Genomic DNA, 20,892 nt, shown 5'->3' on the forward strand with positions numbered 1-20,892 from the left:
TCACAAGAAACAAAACTCGAAGCATAGGGTATATTAACTTATGCGATCTTAGATTAAGGGTCCAAACTAGGTCCTCAACAAGATGTCAATTATGCACAACTTGAAACCAGAATCAACAATGACTACTTTAAACAGGTATAGAAAAACAAAGTAATATTTATGATTGATGTAAAATTGCTCATTGACCCAAGATGCGTCTGTTTTATAATATATATTTTTTCCTTCTCAAAACTAAATGATTGAATAAATTTTGATGGTTAGAATATAAATATCAAATGAACTTCAAATTTTCTTTTGTTGACATTTTTTATCAACCAGTATTAGATTTGGTGGATATGCATATAAAATACACTAATATTTTTTCAGTCTTTATCTGCCCATTTTGCTGAGCATAAATATGAAAATAGGATGAACATAGACAACAACAATAGTGAAAATTTGAGATGATTTGTTCGAAGTGCCTTATTAGAAATAGAAGATGACTCAGTAACCAGCACTCGCACTTATACTGTTCATGGGTTTATGGCACACTCAGGTGGAATAATGGAAAACCTTCCCGATTTATCCTTGCAATAGTCATATAACATATAATTTCTCTCTACCCATTTAAGCCTATCGAGTTGTTTTTGACTGAGGCCTTGAAATTCCGGTTGCTCCCACCAGTGGCCACTACACGACTGAGCAGATGATACACACCCATCCACTTCGAAGGCCTGATAAGTTGCAATGAAAGGAGCTTTACTCCAATCTGTTTTGACCTTTCCTCCATCCGTGGCCCAGTCTTCTCCATTCCAAAGCGTGGAGATTATTTTCATGGGTTGATTCTTCAGATATGTGACACCCACTCCTTCATTGTTTTTGAAAACCCTAATGGGTATGGAATCCACAGAAAATCTGCTCAAAAATATCATCATAGTGTTAGAAACAGATCTTGTAATTGAGGAAATCTTTTATTCAAACACAGTGGATCAAATATTAGAAAAATTGTAAAGTTTTCTTAACATCAAATGAAATGGAAGAGACATCAATGACCAACTATTGAGCTTTTGAGGTTGATAGAAGAGAAGATCTCATACACTATTTGGTTTTGATTCCAAAGGATTGAGTAGCTGTGAAAGTCTGCAGATGGATCAAACCAGAGTTTTATTCTTTGCTCTCTGTTTCCAATCCCACCTGCAAAAACGTTGGTTTGTAGAATATAATCCTTTCCTTGCAGGTTTCCAAGGAACTCAAAGTCTACTTCATCATGGGACGATGAGTCTGAAGACATCTGATACAAAATAAACAAACAAGCAATGGAAAATTGTTAAATATTTGTAATTTGCAAAACTTACGTATTTATCTTTACATTTGGGACTAGGTTAAATGATCAATACTGAATCCCCCACAAAGAAAAAAGTGAAGGGAAGTTATTTAGTGATGCATAAAGTTATTTAGTGATGCATAGTTATTTTCACTTTTTCTAGTTGGGCTCCCAAATAAATACAAATGGGTAGTGGTCTTTATACATAATATGCAGTTACTGTTCCTGCAGAATTTCCAGGAACCAGCTTAATCTTCATGTTAAAGCTCCCAAACAAGTATTCATTTTTTGAAGCGAATCCAGAACCTGAAACAAGCAACGAAAAACCCTATAAATATCATTTTATTATAAAAGAATATATAGTCTTCTTCATTGAAAACATGTGTACCTGAAGCTCTGTCCATGAGGAGCTGTACTGTCTGTCCATCATTTGAAATTTTGACATGGTCTCCTCCCCATAAAATAGCATAGTTTTCATTGAAAGTGGAGCATTCTCCCTGTGAGAAAAAAAGCATAAACAGAAGTAGTAATAAAGAAGTTCTTAAACTCAAAATCAATTGACAGATCTTCATTGCTTCCTATTACTAAACATACGATGCCCAACAGATTCTGACTGAGAAACCAAATGCTTCTCATCTATATTTATACCCAGTTTTTTATGCGTTTGTACCTATTTAAGACATCAAATTATTGATGAAGTTTCTACAAATGAAGAGTGACGACATAGAGAGAACTGTTATGAAATAAGACGGAATATGTGCATTGGGTCATCATCCTCTCCGTGCTGGAATCTGTTCCAACTTGTGTTTTATCTACATGGCATGAATAGTGACGAAGCTTATAGCATTTATTGAAGTAAGTACAAACACTCTTATTGAAGAATATAGGATGCAAAAGGTTTATGGATATACAAAGGTTTCCAATCGTTTTCTTAATTTGGGGTTGCATCGTAATTTCCACAAATTGAATGAAATACTATAGTTAAGAGTTGGATAATTTTGGGTTTTATATTAGTTATAATTGGTTTTTGAACTGTTTATAAAACTTTTATTTATTAAAGTTTTATAATATATTTAAAAAAAAAATTTTTTTTTCATCAATTGATTCTTAGTTGTCAATAGGTTCATGGTTCAGTGATCAAGTATAATGGTTCTGAAGAAGTTCATTAGGGATCAAGTCTTACTGAGTGCATAAACTGGACACCATGAAGACTGAGGTTGGGATTGTGTGCCCCCTAGACTGGATATTACTAGAAAGACCAACAAAAGGAGGGGATGCAGCCCAATGGACTAAAAAGTCACCTGATCCCATAAAAAACCTCTACTGATGTTGTTATCAGTCAGTTAAAAAACTTAAAGAATTCATTTTCCTTCAATTTAATTTCTTGATTAGTGTTTCTAGACTTTTAGTTACCAATTTATTCTTTGATAATTGAATTTATTGTTCATGAATTCCATTATAAGTATTATAAGACTTGATATTCTTTATGTTACATTCCACCCATATCCCAATTGAACTTAATTAGGAAAATTGAAACTCAATTTGATAGAACACTCAAACCAAACCCATGTTTTAACAGCACCAAACATTTAAATTATAATTTGAAAAGGACAAAAGCATTCATTTATACACTCTGAACCTAGAAATAAGTGACGTCATTAAACAAAGACTTAGTTGATAATCATAAGAATTCCTTGAAAAGGATTGAGTGGTCCACCATTCTCAAACATTCTCAACAGTTCAAAGGCGTGTTGAACTTCTAGTCAGTTGAGTCTACAAAGTTTTTTAATTGCGTGGAGAATTTTGTAACCGCTAAGAGATCCTTATATGATTTTGTTTTTGTTTTGTCCGAATTATGTTTGCGTGAACACCTTAATAATTAATTGAAGTAGACCAATTTGAAGTCTTTTCCAAGGTCTCTAATGATAAACAGCCATTCCTTGTATGATCGGATGGAAATCATATGATTTGTAAAGAAAAGCAATCACTCAAGCAAGAAACGTTCGTTACAAGTCCTTTCCATTCTCAATAATTTTAGGGCAAAATTCTATTTAACATAATATGAAATTAAAGATAATGCATTAACTAACTTTCGTCATAGAATTAATGAAACGTAGTTTGAAACTTCAATCCAAAATCACCATCTCGACTGAACTGAGATTTACATGTTTGTTCAGGGAACAAACATGTGAGGATAAGAGATGGACTATCAATTCTCAAATAAAAATCAGATATTTTATAAAAATTTTAAGTTCTGATATTTTATTTTATTCTTATCATGCTCTCTATAATCAAATTCAGTTGTTTCAATATTATTAGAAGCTTAAGTTTAGATGAGTAGTTCCTCACCTTTGTAGGGCTTCTATTGCAAATGTTTCACCCCCTCAATAGAGGAAAAATGTTGCTATTAATTGATTATGGGGAGATATTTCTCTATAGATGACATTTGTTCATAATTTTATTTAATCATAGTCATTTAATTATTTAGTTTTTTTAACATGTAAATTAAATCTATTTTAGTTTTATCTATATGCTTATAATACAATGCTTACAATATGATTTCTTATATCCAAAACTAATGTTTAGAATTAGAAAAATACTCATGATATTTTGAAACCAAATGGTTTCGAAGATTCTTGTTACATATTCCATCAATATTTTTCTAGTTCTAAACATTAGTTTTAGGTAAAAAAAAAATTCATAAGTCTACAAGGTGTATTTTTCTTCCTTTTGCACATCCTGATTGGTATTTTCCACTTCAACATCGATAGTTTTTAATTCTTTCTCCTCTAAATAAAATGGTATTTATAAATTTTTAAGCAACTAGGAACAATATGGCCCAATTTAAAAGAAATAGTGGGAAATATCTATAGTCTTCGATATTAACATATTGTACCTAGTCACCATATTTGAAAGGTAGATTAATCTATGTTGCAATCACCTTATAATTTTTAATAAGAGAAACTACTTGTCAAATTGAAAACTATTGTTAAAATTTGTGATCAATCCAACATAGAATTACCTAAAAATGGCGCATTTTGTAATAATACAAAAATTCCTTATTATAATCACATAGAAAATTTCATAATATTGCTAGAGTATTAACTCCACTCTAGGATCTACGTACAACTATTTATTTCCTATATATGCAAGAGTGGGAGAGGGAACACCATTGAGCTATAATAGTAGGTAGAACTGATTGCCTCAAATGTTATATATAGGACCCAATAAAGTCTTAATAAGTTTTGTTACACTTGTACCAACTATTGATAGAAAATACCAAGAGGTGGTAAATGATATTAAGTATTACCTTAATAGAAGGGCAATACATGATGCAAAACAATAAAGCATGTGAGTATTTATATTAATTTAATCAAACACACCCCTTAAGTTTAAAACTTATATTGAAATCATTTACAAATCTTGTGCTTATTCAAGCATTAACATGAGACTTATAAGCTTATTCAAGCTCCTTGCGAGCAACCACACTAGAAATAACAATTGGAAGACCAAGAGTCACAACTTAGAATTCCATAAAGAAGTCCCTCTTGGAATTTGAACTAGGGTCTCCATAATGAGAACCCATTGCTTCAACCAACTAAGCTAAACTACTTGGACTTAAGTTTAAAACTTGCAAAAAATATTATGTAGTATAAGATGCAATACAGGCCTTGACTACAAACCATTCGAAGTACTCGTGTACAACTAAAATGAAAATCTAGATATCTAACATAGTCAAGAAAGAAGAAAAATTCCATTAAAGAAAACTCCTCTTCAAAAGAGAGAACATAAAGGACTAAAGATTCCTTAAGAATATATCTAAAAGCAAGAAGAATATTGGTAAAGTGAAAAGAAGCTACACAATTTTTTCAAAAGAAGACTAATATGGTGTAAAGTTATAGAAAATAGTCTGTTGGTAGTAAAAAAATAACTAGGGCTACTACTAGAAAGATAAGGCCAAGAATGACAAGCTTAATAAAGAGGATGTCAAAGCAGTCATGAAAAAAAATGGAGATCTAGGAGATGGCTCTTGAGTGAGCTTAATATTTGGCTAGTTACTAGTTTGGCTTACTATCTTTTATTGGCTTTTTGAGTCTAGGGGATTTGTTTTTAGCTGTACTTTGTTTGAAGTTTCTCTATTTTAGTTTTGTGCTAGGTCTGTGGTGGGTTGTTGGATATTAGGAGGTGTTGGTTTTCATATTCAATACTATTTCAACTAGTAAAATTTTATTTTATTATGCAATTAATATTGGGGTTTTGGGTCCCCTATAAAAAACCTAAACTAACCCTTAATCTGAAAATTACATAACCTAATCTAGAAAAGATGATGGTTATGATCAAGAAAACAAGTATTTACGAGTGTCCTAAATCAAACTGTTCAAATAATGATATGATCAAAACAAAGGCACACATATTGGTTAATAGAAATAAAAATGGCACATGAACTTTTAGGAGTGACCCTAGTGCCACTTCTCAACCTCTACAAGTTTAAAATACAACTACAATAGTCTAAATCACCATAATCTAAATAGGATAAAAGTTTGCCCCAATAAAATAATTTTGAAATATTTTCTCTACTCACTCTAAGAAAAAAAAATAAGAAATAAAATGAAAAGTATAATGCCCCTTATAATGTGCTGGTTAACAGTTTGTCTCCTTATCTTTTTGGTTCATACCTTGACTCTTAAACAACTGAATGAATTGTGGAGAACAAAGTAGTTATCAATAGAATGAGTCAATGTAGTAATCTATCAAGGACCCCTGAATTGAAAGGTACATCTCCCTTTTTAATGTAAGATGTGTGATGGATTTTGTTTTTCAAGTTTTGGAGGTATGCTCTTAACCAAAGAGCAGAAGAGGCAAATACTAGATTGCTCAACACTTTAAACAACCTAGGAAAATAAAAAGGGGATTACCTCACAACATGCAATCTATTCTAACTCAAATTCAATAAATGGAAACATGCATAACCAATTATGAAAACAAGAGAAAAGGAAGAGATGGAAAAATAAGTAATTCCCTGATTAAAAGTCAGTTGATGATTTGACAATATCTGAATTGTCTATCTCTTAGCTACTCCATCCACCAATTTCTAGATCTCTTATGCAAATAATTATACTACACATATAAACTATGACATACAACAGAGAGAAGAAAAGAGATACTTATGTTGAAGAAAGTAAGGCATACAACCTGTCAAACAAAGGAAAAAAAACCAAGTTCACTTGCATTCATTCAGTTCCCAAAAATAACACATTCATTCCCTCCACTATACTAAGACTAAATGAACAACAAAAACTAGAAATGGACTTAGAGTCACACACACTAGTCCTAGCTACTGGGATTTTCCCAAAAGTAATTTTTTTGATGCTATTAACTTCTCAAAAAGTTACATATTTAAGCCTTCTCAAAATGGCTGGTTACATTAGATAATTGCTTTGTAGAGCATCTCTGAATAGAATAAACTAAAAATAGGATAGGCTTGAATCATTGTCCATTACAAAGACTGACAAAATGTCATGAAAGGCTACAAAAGAAAAGAGAAGAGAGAGAATGATAGATGTCTAGAAAAGTATCAGAACATCATGACTTCTTAGGAGTAACTACTTTGGTGCTATAAGCTTTCATGGCTTTAGTTACTTTTTCAAGCTCTTCGAGATCTAGAATGATGATGTTGTTAGCTCAAGCCATCCATTAGTCATGCATTTCGGTCAATTTATCAATTTTGGTGATCCTTGACTAGAATTTCTCTGATTCTCTCCCTATGATTGCATCCAATGCAGAGAGTTCCTCAATATTTGACATTTGGAAATTGAGTGGATATACAACTTCATCAACAAATTCCAAGAACTTTGACATCATCCTCTCAATATCCACAAGCTTGCCATTGGTAGACACAAAGGACTCTGTGTGCCGATATCTTTAGATATTGGAATAATTTCTCAATGACCTTCTTCACTAGGTCATGTACATCATTGAGCTCATTTGTAGACCTCATAGAGCTTTCTATAAAAAACTCCAAGGATTGTTTCTACTAAAACAATGAATCCTTGACTATCTTGACAATCCCATGGGTAATGGCAATATTAGTCTTCATGTCAATGAATTCTTACAGAAGAGGCAATTGCTCTATCAACTTGTCTTTTGCCTTTTTTATGGTGGTCTGATGATTTGAGGTTGCCTCTTTGAGCTTGTGAGCATCTAAAACTATACTTCCCAAGTTTTAAATTAATGGGGGACCTTGATCCTTCATCTAGTCTACCCATGCTCGACCAACCTACCCGAATTGCCTTTCTTATTGTAGCTTTAGGAGTAGATTTTTGTTCTCCTCTACATTCGAGTCAAATTGACTTGATGAAGTGTTTTTGAGTGTAGACCTTATGTACTCCATCAATTATCTATTTGAGGCCTTCATGATTTCCTTCTCTTCTCTATGCTCTTCCAATTTATCTTCAATTTTCTCATTGGTGGTCTTACACATGTTCACCATGGATTCATGAACTGGGATGCCAAAATCCACCATTCTGATTTGGAAATCACCTTTGGAAAGCTCATGGAATCTGCCTTCCTTTTGTGGATCAACAATCTCTACCAACGTATGGCCAATAGTTGAATCAATAGCCAATGCACCAATTTTATTTTGCTTCTTAGTCTTCTTGGATGGCTAAGGTGGCTTGGTGATCAAGTCCTTTCATGGAGCTGCATCTTCATATCTCTTCTTCTTCCTATCAATGGTTTCTTCAATCCATGAATCTACACAGAGAAAATTGATAGTTGATTACAAGGTAATATGATCAAATAGCTTACTTGGTATTAGTGGAGTTTTCTTGCTCTATGAAGCAACAAGGAAAGCATCAACCTTAGTCACTGATAGCACCAAAGTATCCCCTTGCTGATATGCATCTTGTTCTTGGTCATCCATGGGGTTGGTCTTTCCATCCAGATTGATGACTTGGATAGGTGAAGATGGTTTGGCCACTAATTTCTCTTATTCTTTCCCTTTGTCCTTGTTTCTCTCCTTGTCCCCACTTGTCCCGATGTCCAAAAGAGAGCCACCTCCACAGGTAGGAATGATTGGTACATTCTTTTATGTAGGATGGTCTCCACCTTGACTAATGGACTATAATGGGTCTATAGATGTTGAAGTAGTAGTTGTGGTGGTCATTTTTGTGGTTGATTGGGTGGCTCTAATAGATACCCCACCCATAGAACTAGTGCTCTTGATCCTCTTCTTCCTTGCTTGGGTTCACTCCACCCACTAATCCATTCTGCTCCTGATCCTCTTCTTCCTTGCTCGAGTCCACTCCACCCACTAAGCCATTCTTTTGATTATTCTCGGCATAAGAACCTCCATAGTGTCTATGATAGGACCTACAAGTGGGGTAGACAAAATAGGGTTGCCCATGATCTTCTTGTAGGATGTGGGATGCATGTAGGCTCCATCATTTGCAAGGTTAGAAACATCAACATAATCATTATATAACTTAATATCGTTAATCATTAATTGTGATCAAAATTTCTCCCTGGTTTGGTAGTCATTGAGACACCTAGACCATAAATCTTTAATATCTAGAACATACCTGTATGCATGTCTCAACTTCAAGTGATCCCTTACAAAGTTGACTGGATCATATTGAGGCCTGAGTACCTCATAGTCTATCAATTTGATTTTACTCTTAAAAATATTCACTATATTCTAAGCATTAGATCTAGAAGCACATGAATATGATCCAACTACTATAGGGAATGAAATCCCGACAATTTTCTTTGCATTAGAACACAAGGTGTTCACTTCAAGGATCTATTGACACAGTTCAACCAAAACCACCTTGCCTTTTGGATACCTTGGAAGCCTCTTAGGAAAGCCATTGTAAGCTATTATATACAAATAAGATAAACTTGGAAACTCGATGAGTGAGCATCAAAATTGGTTGATGGCTAAAATTGCCTCAGGTGAAAACCTCCTTTCAAGGCATCCTTGCAATTCCTAACATAGCCTCATTGAGAATGTATCATTTATAACCACATAATCTTTAAAAATTCTATGCAATTGCACATGCAGATAGAACTCATATACTTTATTGTGCTCATCATAGTTCTAGATGCGAAGGAGGCTAGGCCATAAGTGGTGAGTAGCCAAAGTATAAATAAGATAAGAGGACATGTAAAATTTCTTAAATCCTCTAGTGGAATTCAACCATGAGGCAAGTTCATCATAGATAATTTGTGCCTAGTCAATTTTCAATCTTCAACACATATAGCTTGCACTAGGAAGAATTAGTTCTCAATGAACTCCAAGATCTCCTCTTTCCCTTTTGGTCTGAGAAGTAGAGCAAGGATATCCACTATTTCTCTTTCCAAATTTGTGCCAAACAGGGTCTTCAAATTTTTTCTCTTCTTTGAGCAACCAGTTAGGAACCATGTCCTCTGCATGTCTTCCCATCTTCAAGTTTTGTTCTCATTGAACATAGATGCAGAAGAGCCAAAATAAACATCACAATACACCTCCTTTACGGGAATGCTGAACATGGACTACATAAGTGTCGTATTGATTGAGATGAGGATAGATTGGCCAAGAAAAAACATCTACTTTGTTTTTAAGTTGTATCTCAAGTGACACACTCCCTCACCATCTCAAGTGCATGTACTGCCATTGGAAAACTAGCTGCCTCAACCAATCCACTCTCTTTATGCTTTTGAGTGATTGGGTGAATAGGTTAAGAATTGAGTCTTCTATGAAGATCACCCAAATCATAGAATTTGAAAGAGGTGTCTATTAGCTCTTTTAACTCACTCTCTAGGCCTATTAATTTATCATAACCAACAACCCTAGTTTCCATTCATTATGATTGCACATGATACAATTCTCGATAAATAGTCATTTTAATACACTTGAAGAAATCAATTGCAAGCAATTATGATAAAATAGGTTTAAGAATTAGAATGTTGGCACCACACGAATGAAATTAAGTTTGACCAACGATTATAATGGAAATATTTTCATTTAATTTGATAAAAAATGTCTATTTAAACTTTTGGTTCATTTGGACATAAAAACTTGTATTTTTGAAAGCTCTATTAATTTACTTAGAGTAAGGTACTGATACTAACAATTACTTAAAAAAAGTTTTTAAGTTTTGTGGGGGAGAAAGAGAAAATTGTCTTTTCTACAAACCAACTTTCCTTCTACTTGGAATTGTAGAATGGGGAGTGATCCTATGTTAGCTCCTATACACTTTATTCGTTCACTTTCCACCTTAAGAATTTAACAATGCATTTCATCTATATTGGGGTTACATTCTCACTATTGAGTTTTCCAGAAGTTTCTTTCAAGCATCTCTAAAGAATATTCACACTTTAAGGTGACTTGTCTTTTTGTTTTTAAAGCTTTTGGAGAAGTGACCTTCTTCATTACTTGGGGACAGAAAATCCCTCTCCCAAAAATATTTCCCATAATGAAGTAAAACTAACATCACTTTACCCTCTAACCTCAATCTAATGGCCTCAAAGTTAGATCTCAAGTGTGCCTCATTGATGAAGGGCTCACAATAGTTAACATTGTGCCTTTACTACTTGTTTGTAAAGCCTTGGATATCACACAAATCATTGTGGACTCAGAAGTAAAACAAAACACCTTTGCTTCCATTAGTGCATAGCAAAAAACTCATAGATTTGTTGTTTTCCTTTTGAAGGTAGAATTTACCTCAACAACATGAATGAGCTTCTTCCTAGGATTGGTTTACAACTGCATGGTTCTTTCCATCATGACATATATTCGTATAGACATCTTGTTAATCACTTTCATGGCTTCATTCTTCGGATACACACTTCATTTTTTTTGTTGAAGGGAAGACTAGCTTGATTGATTGTAATTTGTAAGAAAAATAATGAATGGGAAAGATATCAAATGACACAACATAGATAACTTACTTCTCATTGGGAGGACCCTAGAACACATCTTGACCATACCTAGATCACCAAGACCTCATGCACATTAGAAAAATAACAAACCCGCATAAATTGATTAGGTAGAGGTAATGCAAGGGAGGCCCCAAAAATAAAGTAAAGAACTCAAGAAAGATGAGAAGTATGTAACCTAAAGGATATTTAGACATTACACTTGGACATAGACTCACTTGCATACCAATGATTTTGAGTTTTACAAGGGTAGGACCAAAACTTGGCAACATAATGGTCATTAGGAGGAATCTAATAGCTCCACTTAAACTATGTGTAACATAAAAATGCATGAAGGATAAGATATGAAATCTAAAGTGATTAAATTATTTTACTTCAAACTAAGTGAAGGCCATGCACAAAAAATCCACACATTTATGAGGAAAGCATCTTAGAGATCCTATATTAATTATAGAGGGATGCCACTTGACAAGGATGTCAGTGGGGGATAAAAATGGTATTATACAACATGCTATGATACTTTCTAATATAGTATCAGTACAAAAAATATGACATAGAATTTGTGCAAAATACAAAACATAAAATGAAAATTATTGGAAATATATGAGTAACTGACAGGAAGAGGTGAATCATTTACCACTAAAATAATTCAAAATCCCTTAGATGTAAATACAAAATTCCTTTAAACTCACAATTCAGTTAGAACTAGATATTCACTATAACTTGGTTAAAAAAGTAATATAATATATTAATTTTTATTTACCTTTAATAACTTAGTTGCAAAAAGATAAAGTAGTAATAAAAAAATATGAACACATGAGACACCAAGATTTAACATGGAAACTCAATTTAGGAAAACCACCAATGCAATTAGTTACAACTTTTCACTCTTCTAAAGTGAGCCCTATTAGGAGCCAACCCTGATAACGGTTATGAAACACACTTTTAGGTGTGACCCTATTAAAGGATTTAAATCACCCAATTAGGAGTGGCCTTTTTAGAGGTCTTAAGAAACTTTAATATAGAAATATCATCTAGTTAGAGGATTTACACAACTACTCTTAAGTCAACTTTGTTAAGATATTTCTTCATTGACACAATTGTTAGAGAGTAACAATGATTGACTTGATTTATGAAGCAACTAGGTTGAAGATTCAGATCATTTTTCTATCTTATCCTTTAGATCCTCCTTGATCAAAATATTCTTTGTAGCTCCTTGGATACTTTTCTCTTAATCAAATATCCTTCTCTTTTTGCATCTTATTGTCTTCATCACTTGCTCATTGTTTCAATCCACATCTTGACCTTTAATATGTCTGAAATGGACAATGTCAAGTTAGCTTGAATACCCTTTCAAACAAACAAATAACATCCACTGAGTTGACTTGCATAAACCAACAAATGGATAAAACTGATCTACTGAAGGTCAGCTAAAATGGGCCACTCGGTTACCACTAGATTCCTTGGTAACTAACCTAAAGTGGTTTACATTGAACTCATTTGGTAACCAACCTGACTCAGTTTACACATGAAGTCATGATCTTCTATTCTTCTAAAATTTTTCTTAGCAAATATGTGGGTCTTCTAAACTTGGTTCCAATTGGCAGTATTTGTTAAGAGTATAACATTTTTGTAACATGAATGATAATATACAATTAAATAATTATTATTGAAAATCTCCCTCTTTGGCATTGATGGAAATAGAATATGTCATTAAGCAAAGGAAACTTAAAGCAATTAGGATGATTTGTAAGATTTTATAATATCCTTAGTTTCCTTCTAATTCTCCATCCATCCATGAGAACTTGCTCTAAGATTCTCCCTCTGCCATCTTATCTTCAAACTCTATTAGATCAAGTTTTGCCTCTTGCAGATTACTACCTTTGATTCTAATTATACCAATCTCTCTCAATGAATATTTTCCATGATTCTCTCCCTCTTTAACATTAAATGCCAAAAACTTGACATATTGATTTTATAATGTACCCGATTTAATGATTCATATGCAATGGGCTCTGACTTCTTTGCATCAACTAGATAGATCTTCAATGCAGTTTGGTTGATGCATCACTAATTTGTACTGTATTGAGCATCAAATAAGGGAATGACCACTAACTTTCCTCTTAGATATAAAAATGCATCCTTAAGTAATGGTTTGGTAAATATGTCAGCCACATGCTCCTTTGTGTTAACATATTCCAATCTAACCTCTTTATCTTGAACTAGAAATGATACTTGATTGCAATATGTTTTATCTTGGTATGAATCACTGGATTTTTAGATATAGTGATTGCACTTGTGTTATCACAATAGATGACCACTAGATCCTTGATTTCTTCTTCATTCTTGATAATAGTTACTTGAAACACATGTTGTTGGAACAATTAACTACTTTATCAACATATTGTTCCTCTATTATAGGCTAAGAGATACAATTCTGTCTTTTACTTGTCCAAGATACTAACCTCTTTCCAAGAAGGAATTCTCCTCCATTAGTACTCTTCCTGTCATCAATGCTTCCAACCCAATCAACATTAGTAAAGGATTTCAACTCAAAGTTTCCTCCTTTCTTGTACCATAGACCATATTCTTGTGTTCCTTTTAGACATGTCATAATTCTTTTGATTGTCATCATTTGATTTTCTTTGGGATTTGTAGAGAACCTTGAAACTATACCAACTACTAATGCAATATCAGGACTTGTATGAACAACATACTAAAGTTTCCTAATCATAGGTCTATAGGTAGTCTGATTTACCTCTTTTGAATCATCATTCTTGGATAACTTATGTCTAGTAGACATAGGTGTTCCAACTAGTTTGGAATCTTCCATTCCAAAGGTCTTCAATATCTCCTTGACATATTTTGACTGAGTAATGTAAATGCCATCCTTCATTTGATGAATTTGTAAGCCAAAAAAGAATTATATTTCTCTAAAAATTGGCATTTCAAAATCTTTACTCATTTCTTTAGAGAATGACTTACGTAAGTCATCGTGACTTGTAAATAGGATATCATCCACAAATATTTTTGCTAGAAAAATCTTGTTCTATGGTCCCTTTTTAATATATAGACTATTGTTATCATTGGTTCTTTTGAAACCAATCTTTACTAGATATCCATGATGTCTCTTATACCATGATCTAGGAGTTTTCTTTAGACCATATAAAGCTTTGTGTAATTTATAGACCATGTCTTTTTTGTTTGGATAAATGAAACCTTTAGGCTGATCAATGTAGAATTCTTCTAGAATTCCATTCAAGAAAGCTAATTTTACATCCATTAGGTACACTTTGAATCCTTTAAATGCAACATATTCAAGTAATGTTTTGACTACTTCAAGTCTATCAATAAGAGAAAATATTTCTCCATAGTCTATGCCTTCTTTTTGAGTATATCCTTTGCACAATAGCCTTGCCTTATTCCTTGATACTTTTCCATTTTCATTTAATTTTTTTTCTAAATACCCACTTTGTACCAATTTCATTTTCATCCTTTGGTCTAGGAACAAGAGTCCAATTATTGTTCCTTTCAATTTTCTCAATCTCTTCATTCATTGCCTCTATCCAACTTTCATTCTTAAATTCATCATTAATAGTTCTAGGTTCCAATTCATTAAGAAAATGTATAACTTTTAGTTTGTTCCTTTTCAGTGTGCATACTATCTAATCTCTAATTATTATCTCATGTCCATGATGCCTTCTCACATATCTAGCAAGTATAGGTATCTTACTTCTAGATTATGGTTTGGATTCACTTGGTTAACCATGCTCAAAGGTTATATGAATTTCCAATTTTTTCTCTATTTCTATTGTTTGAGACTTGGTTCCCATAGTTTGTGACTCAGGTTCCTTTGTCTGAGACTTAGTTCAAATAGTTTCCAAGTCGGGTTGCATTGGATACAACACTCCATACTTGGGTGACTTGGGTAGGGTAATATGTTGAATGTTGGGTAAGGTATTAGGTTCAAATTAGATAAATCTTTTGTAATCCTTAGATTATTTTCTACTTTGTTCTTCATTCTTTTCTACAAACTCATCAATTTTTACATGTGCACTTTCTATAACCTTGTGAGTAGAAAGATTCAAACATTTATATGCTTTTCACTTGTTGGAGTATCCTAGGAAAATGCCTTCATCACTTCTCACATCAAAGTTTCCTTTTCTTGATTTAAGGATATAACATTTGCTTCCAAATAATTTGAAATAATAGAAATTAGGTTTATATCCATACCATAATTCATAAGGTGTTTGATCTATACCTTTCTTTAGCTGAACTCGGTACAAGGTATGAATTGCTATGTTGACTACTTCCTTCCAATATTTGGTTGAAACATTTTTCTCTATCATCAATGTTCTTGCACAATCCATGATGGATCTATTTCTTCTTTATGCTATGCCATTCTAATGAGGTATACTAGGTGTAAATAGCTATCTTCTAATTCCTCTTTCATTACAGAACTCATTGAATTGATTAGAGATGAATTCTCCTCCGCTGTATGATCTTAAGCATTTGAACTTCTTACCCATTTATTTCTCAACTCTAGCCAAATATCAATTGAATTTTGAAAAGCTTCTCAGATTTATCCTTTAAGTACATTAATATCATTATCCTAGAATAATCATGAACAAACAAAATGAAAAATTTGTCTCCAGTGTAGCTCTATGTACCTATTAGTCCACAAGGATCTGCATAAACTAGTTCTAAGACTTCTTCAGTATTGAAATTTTTACTTTTGAAGATAGTTTTACGCATCTTTCCAATATGAATTTTATTACATATGGCCATTTCAGGTTTCTTTAGATTTCAAATACCTCTTACTCTCTTGTTCTTTCTTTTAGTAACTAGATTATCAAAGTTTAGATGACACATCCTTTTATGTCATAACCAACTTTCCTCTACATGTGCCAAGAAGCATGAAATATTAGAGAGATCAAGATAGAATAGATTACCTTTTGTTTGATTGCCAATTACAACTATGTTTCCTTTACCATCCAAAAGCCTGGCCTTCCCATTCATGAATTCTACCTTTAATCCAATGTTGTTTAGTTGTGCCACACTTAGAAGATCATGTCTCAATTTTTCAACCTAGTAGGAATTATCACATATAATTCCATTATTCAATGAAATACAACCTTTTCCCTTCACATAACATGGTTCATTATTTCCAAATTTAACACTTTCACCATCAAAATGCTCTGAGTGTTCAAACTCAGTTTTATCACTAGTCATGTGATGAGAACAACCACTCTCTGTTATCCATGTGTCATTCTTGCTAACATGAGAAATGAGTCCCATCATTTCATTATCCTCATCATATGATTAATATTTAATAGCAATATAACAAGATTTATTACCTTTTTCTTTGTAGTCTTTGTAGCTTTTGAAATATTTCTTTCCCTTGAACTTGCTAGTTTTTTTTCATCTTTACTTTCCTTGTCTGGACACCTTGCAACAATGTGACTAACTTCGTTACAAGAAAAAAAAATCAATGGAATTTTTCCTTTATATTAACCTTTCCCTTTTGGTAACCTCCTTACAAGTAGGGCTTCAATAGCTTCAATATCATCACCAGATTCTTCATCTTCTTCATTGTTAGATTGTTTGCCTTTTGAGTTTCCTTCCTTTCTACAAAGGGTTAGTTTTTCTTTGACTGTTGATTCTATGTTGCAAGGTCTAGGAAGATAGTTATCAAAGTTATCCAACTCAAAAGTTGTTAACCTTCCCACTAGTACATCCAAAGTTATATCACTTTTTGGATCACATCTCATCTCTTGAAGAGCTGAAACTCTAATTGCATAAATAGGAAGATGATTTATTAATACCTTGCTAACTACTATTGCATCTTCAATTTTTCCTCCTGAGGTTCTAATTGTACACACACTTGCTTTGATTTTGTCACTATATTTTGCAATGTTTTCATCTTCTCTCATCTTCACTTGATCAAACTGACCTCTTAAACTTTCTACTTTGGCTCTCCTCACACTATCATTTCATCCATACATCTTTTGCAACTTGTTCCACATTTCATGAGTAGTAGAAAAATCTTTGACTTCATCAAATTTAGCATAAAGAGTAGAAGCAATATAATTCAACATTGTGTTGTGATTCTTTTTATATACCATCTAACTGATAGTCAAAGGATCAAGAGGTGACACATATTGGTCCTGAAGGAATTTTAGGTTTTTGTCTTCAATGGTTCCCAAATGCAGCCTCAAAAGTTCCTTCCATGCTTTGAAGTTATCTTTGTTCAACTTTCAAATCTTTCTTCTATAAGGCATCTTGATCTTTAGCTTAGGTCCTTGAAACCTTTTCTATGTGCACGAAAAATTTGATACCAATTGTTGGAAATATAAGAGGAGTAATTGAGAGGGGACGGGTGAATCAATTACCACTAAATTAATTCCAAATCCCTTAGATGTCAATACAAACTTCCTTTAAACTCACATCTCGGTTAAAACTAGATATTTATTGTAAGTCGATTAAAAAAGAAATGTGATATATTAATGTGTATTAACCTTTAGTAACTTAGATGTAGAAAGGTAAAGCAGTAAGAAAATAACATGAACACATGAGACACAAAGATTTAACATGGAAAACCAATTTAGGAAAACCACCAATGCAACTAGTTACAACTTTTCACTCTTCTAAAGTGAGCCCTATTAGGAGCCAACCCTATTAAAGGTTACAAAACACATAGTTAGGTCTGATCCTATTAAAGAATTTATTTCACCCTATTAGGAGTGACCTTGTTAGAGGTTTTAAGACACTTCAATCTAGAAATTCCACTTGGTTGGAGGATTTACACAATGACTATTAATTCAACTCTGTTAAGAGATTTATTCATTGCTACAATTGTTAGAGAGTAACAATGATTGACCTAATTTATGAAGCAACTAGATTGTAGATTCAGATCACTATTCTAGCTTATCCTCTAGATCCTCCTTGATCAGAATATTCTTTGCATCTCCTTGATCAGAATATCAATGCAGAATTTGTCATCTTAGAGGAGATGTATGTCCTCTAATATATCCTCAAAAACTACACTATGTGGCTTGATGACTAGATCTACAATTTTAGGCAATACTGAAGATTAATCTTGCGCAATAGATGCAATCTAAATAGGAGCTATAGGTGTAGAAGTAAAAATACTAGTCTCAGGAACAAAACATAAGTTCAAGTGACTCGACTTCACCTCAGTAGTCTCTCATGAAGAAGGAGAGTGAGTCTCTAATAGTGGAGATGGTGGACCAAAATGAAAGAAAGAGTATAAGTGGGAAGAATGATCATTAGTCCCTATAGCAATAATATTTCTTGTCTCACTATCTATGATGTGCACTAAATCTTATGCAAACTCAATTGTCTTCCTTGTCCCACTATCTATAATCTAATAAATAGAGAGAAGGTTAGAGGAAAAAGATGGAACATATAGTACATCATTAAATGTACCATCATCAATGTCAATAGAACCTTTCCCACATACAATCATAAAAATTTTTGTCCTCATCAAATGTGTGGAGTAGGAGAAGCCTAAAAAATAAGAAACAAATTCTTCGAAGATGCCATATGGTGTGAAGAACCTGAATCCAATAACCATCTAGAATAATGTGGAGTAGTAGTTGCACATAGTGGATGAACCTTTCTTATGTCTTTACCATTTAAGTGAAATGGTGATGAAGAAGAATATCTATGAGAAGTAGAAGGAATATCAATATTCCTCTTATGAAGGAGAGTTGTCAAATCTAAAACTTGTTTCACATAGCCAAGAGATCCACATGGGCCACATATACTACAAAGGAAGTGGAGTGGTAGATGAGTTGGAAAAATTTGGCCATAACACCATGCAAATTGTCAAATGAGAGGATGTCATACAACTTCCATCATCAACTCAAGTGATGATGAAATGTCAGCATACTTTGCACAAGGCAATATGAGTCATTTCAAAAGGTGATGCACATTTATGAAGCTACATGGGTAGGAAGACCAATGGATTTGTTTTCATAAAGTCAATTTTGGGAAAGATTGCATGAGGATTTGATTTTATGACCTCTTCACCACAATCTTTAATTATTTTGAAAAAAGGCTGAGTGGCATTATTATGTTCAAATGTGGTGAAGTGTAAAAGTGGGATGACAAGGACACTTTCACCAAATTCCATTTCAACTACAACTAGCAATGGTTTAGGACGAAGGGAAAGGTACTAATCACACATGACATGGAGAGTAGTTCCTTGTGTTTGGAGAAGCCTTGTGATCTAATTATGGGTTTCCACTACCTTAACATTTCTAGCTTGATCATGATTTATTTATTTTGTAGTGGCTACCACTATAAGAAAGGGATGTTGGAAAACTTTGAAAAATTGGTTGTCGAGCTTGGTGAAGAAATGGGTGCAAGTGACCATATTGAACCAGTGGAGATCAAGGAATACATTAGGAAGAGTGAGGATTCTTGGGTTTATCTTCAAGGAGGCCTACTTCTACTTATGGGAGGTATGGAAAAGAAAAATGAGCACATCTCAATATGATTCATAAATTCCTGGAATGACAGGAAGATTAACATTAATGGAATACCATTTGAAATCACAAAGGAATTGGTTGATAGGGTTTCCCATGGAAGGCAAGAATTGGCATAAGTAGGCCAAGGTGGTAGATGAAACCAACCTCAGAATTTTTTTTAGATCTAATGAGGAGTCAGTTCGTACGCATGATGGGTTTTCTAGGGAGGATCTTTCGGTGCCCTAGGATGTGATCTACTATGCCATTATGATGTATATTTCCCTTGAAGATTAGTTCCAGTAGCTATATTACTACCATTTCTAAATTCTCAACCATTTTAGGATCCATGATTTGATTTCTTTTCCTTATATTTTTCTATATTCCATGGAGGACTATTTCTTTAAGGCTAGGAAAAAGAGAGAAGAGGGAAGACCCTTTTATATTATTCATTAGGGTTTCATGAACAAACTTTACAAACATTACCCTACCTTAAACCTATTACTTTTGGTCAACCTGTTGGCTACTGCTACCCCCCAGATATCCATAGACCCTAGCCCTCACTCTAGCCATAGAAAAGTTAAGAAAACCCTTGTTTAGAGGTTAAAATAGCCTTATTGAGTTTGATATTGACACAAGAAAGCGAAAGAAAACTGCTCAGAGGGTTAGTAAATGTCTCCAAATGAAAAAATTCAAGTCTCTCCTAAAAATGACTTCAACTTTGGGTTGAATGAGAGTGAGAAGAAACCCATCAAGAGGAAGAGGCCTCACCAGGACACTAAAAATAAGCTTATCTCTAGCCCTCCTAGCCCCTCACACATCTTTGACACCTTAGAAGCTATCCCTTCCCCAAATAGAAGTGGGAAGAGGACATCATCTCCCTCATAAAAGGTACTCCCAAAGGTTGGGGGAAAAAAGGTAAATATAGCCATGGTCAAAGCCATAACAAGGTGAGGCTGGCAAGGCTAGAGAATTCTATGAAAGAGCTCGTGGAGAACCACATTGGCATCTATAAAAAAATTGAAACCTTGGTGTAATTCTCCATGAATTTCATGCACTCTTCTTCCACCACTCTCTATTTCATGCATATGAACACAAGTGAGAAGGATCTGGGCAAGGAGAGAGAAACCACTCACTCCATTTACTGCTTCCTTGCAAAGGATTGGCTCAAAAATCTTC

At 33.5% G+C, this 20,892-nt stretch overlaps 1 protein-coding gene across 1 annotated transcript; it reads right to left on the reverse strand.

Annotated features, from left to right (window-relative positions):
- Nucleotides 1-336: 336 nt before the first annotated feature.
- Nucleotides 337-1,924, reverse strand: LOC149561557 (putative xyloglucan endotransglucosylase/hydrolase protein 5). Its single transcript, XM_089823805.1, has 4 exons — nt 1,692-1,924; nt 1,509-1,609; nt 1,077-1,270; nt 337-894 (listed from the first exon to the last, which is right to left on the reverse strand). The coding sequence occupies exons 1-4, from the start codon at nt 1,873-1,875 to the stop codon at nt 513-515; spliced, it is 861 nt and encodes a 286-aa protein (XP_089679931.1). The 5' UTR covers nt 1,876-1,924; the 3' UTR covers nt 337-512.
- Nucleotides 1,925-20,892: the final 18,968 nt, after the last annotated feature.

The sequence above is a fragment of the Cupressus sempervirens genome, chromosome 4, assembly GCF_028749045.1.
Source record: "Cupressus sempervirens isolate cs-2001-9-10 chromosome 4, ASM2874904v1, whole genome shotgun sequence".
NCBI classification, from domain to species: domain Eukaryota; kingdom Viridiplantae; phylum Streptophyta; class Pinopsida; order Cupressales; family Cupressaceae; genus Cupressus; species Cupressus sempervirens.

Excerpts from the sequence above, each read along its gene's own strand:
- LOC149561557 (XM_089823805.1), bottom strand. The coding sequence starts at position 1,875 with ATGAAGATCTGTCAATTGATTTTGAGTTTAAGAACTTCTTTATTACTA. Across the intron at positions 1,610-1,691 it reads CCTCATGGACAGAGCTTCAG|GTTCTGGATTCGCTTCAAAA; the intron begins GTACACATGTTT and ends TGCTTGTTTCAG. Across the intron at positions 1,271-1,508 it reads GAACAGTAACTGCATATTAT|ATGTCTTCAGACTCATCGTC; the intron begins GTATAAAGACCA and ends ATTTTGTATCAG.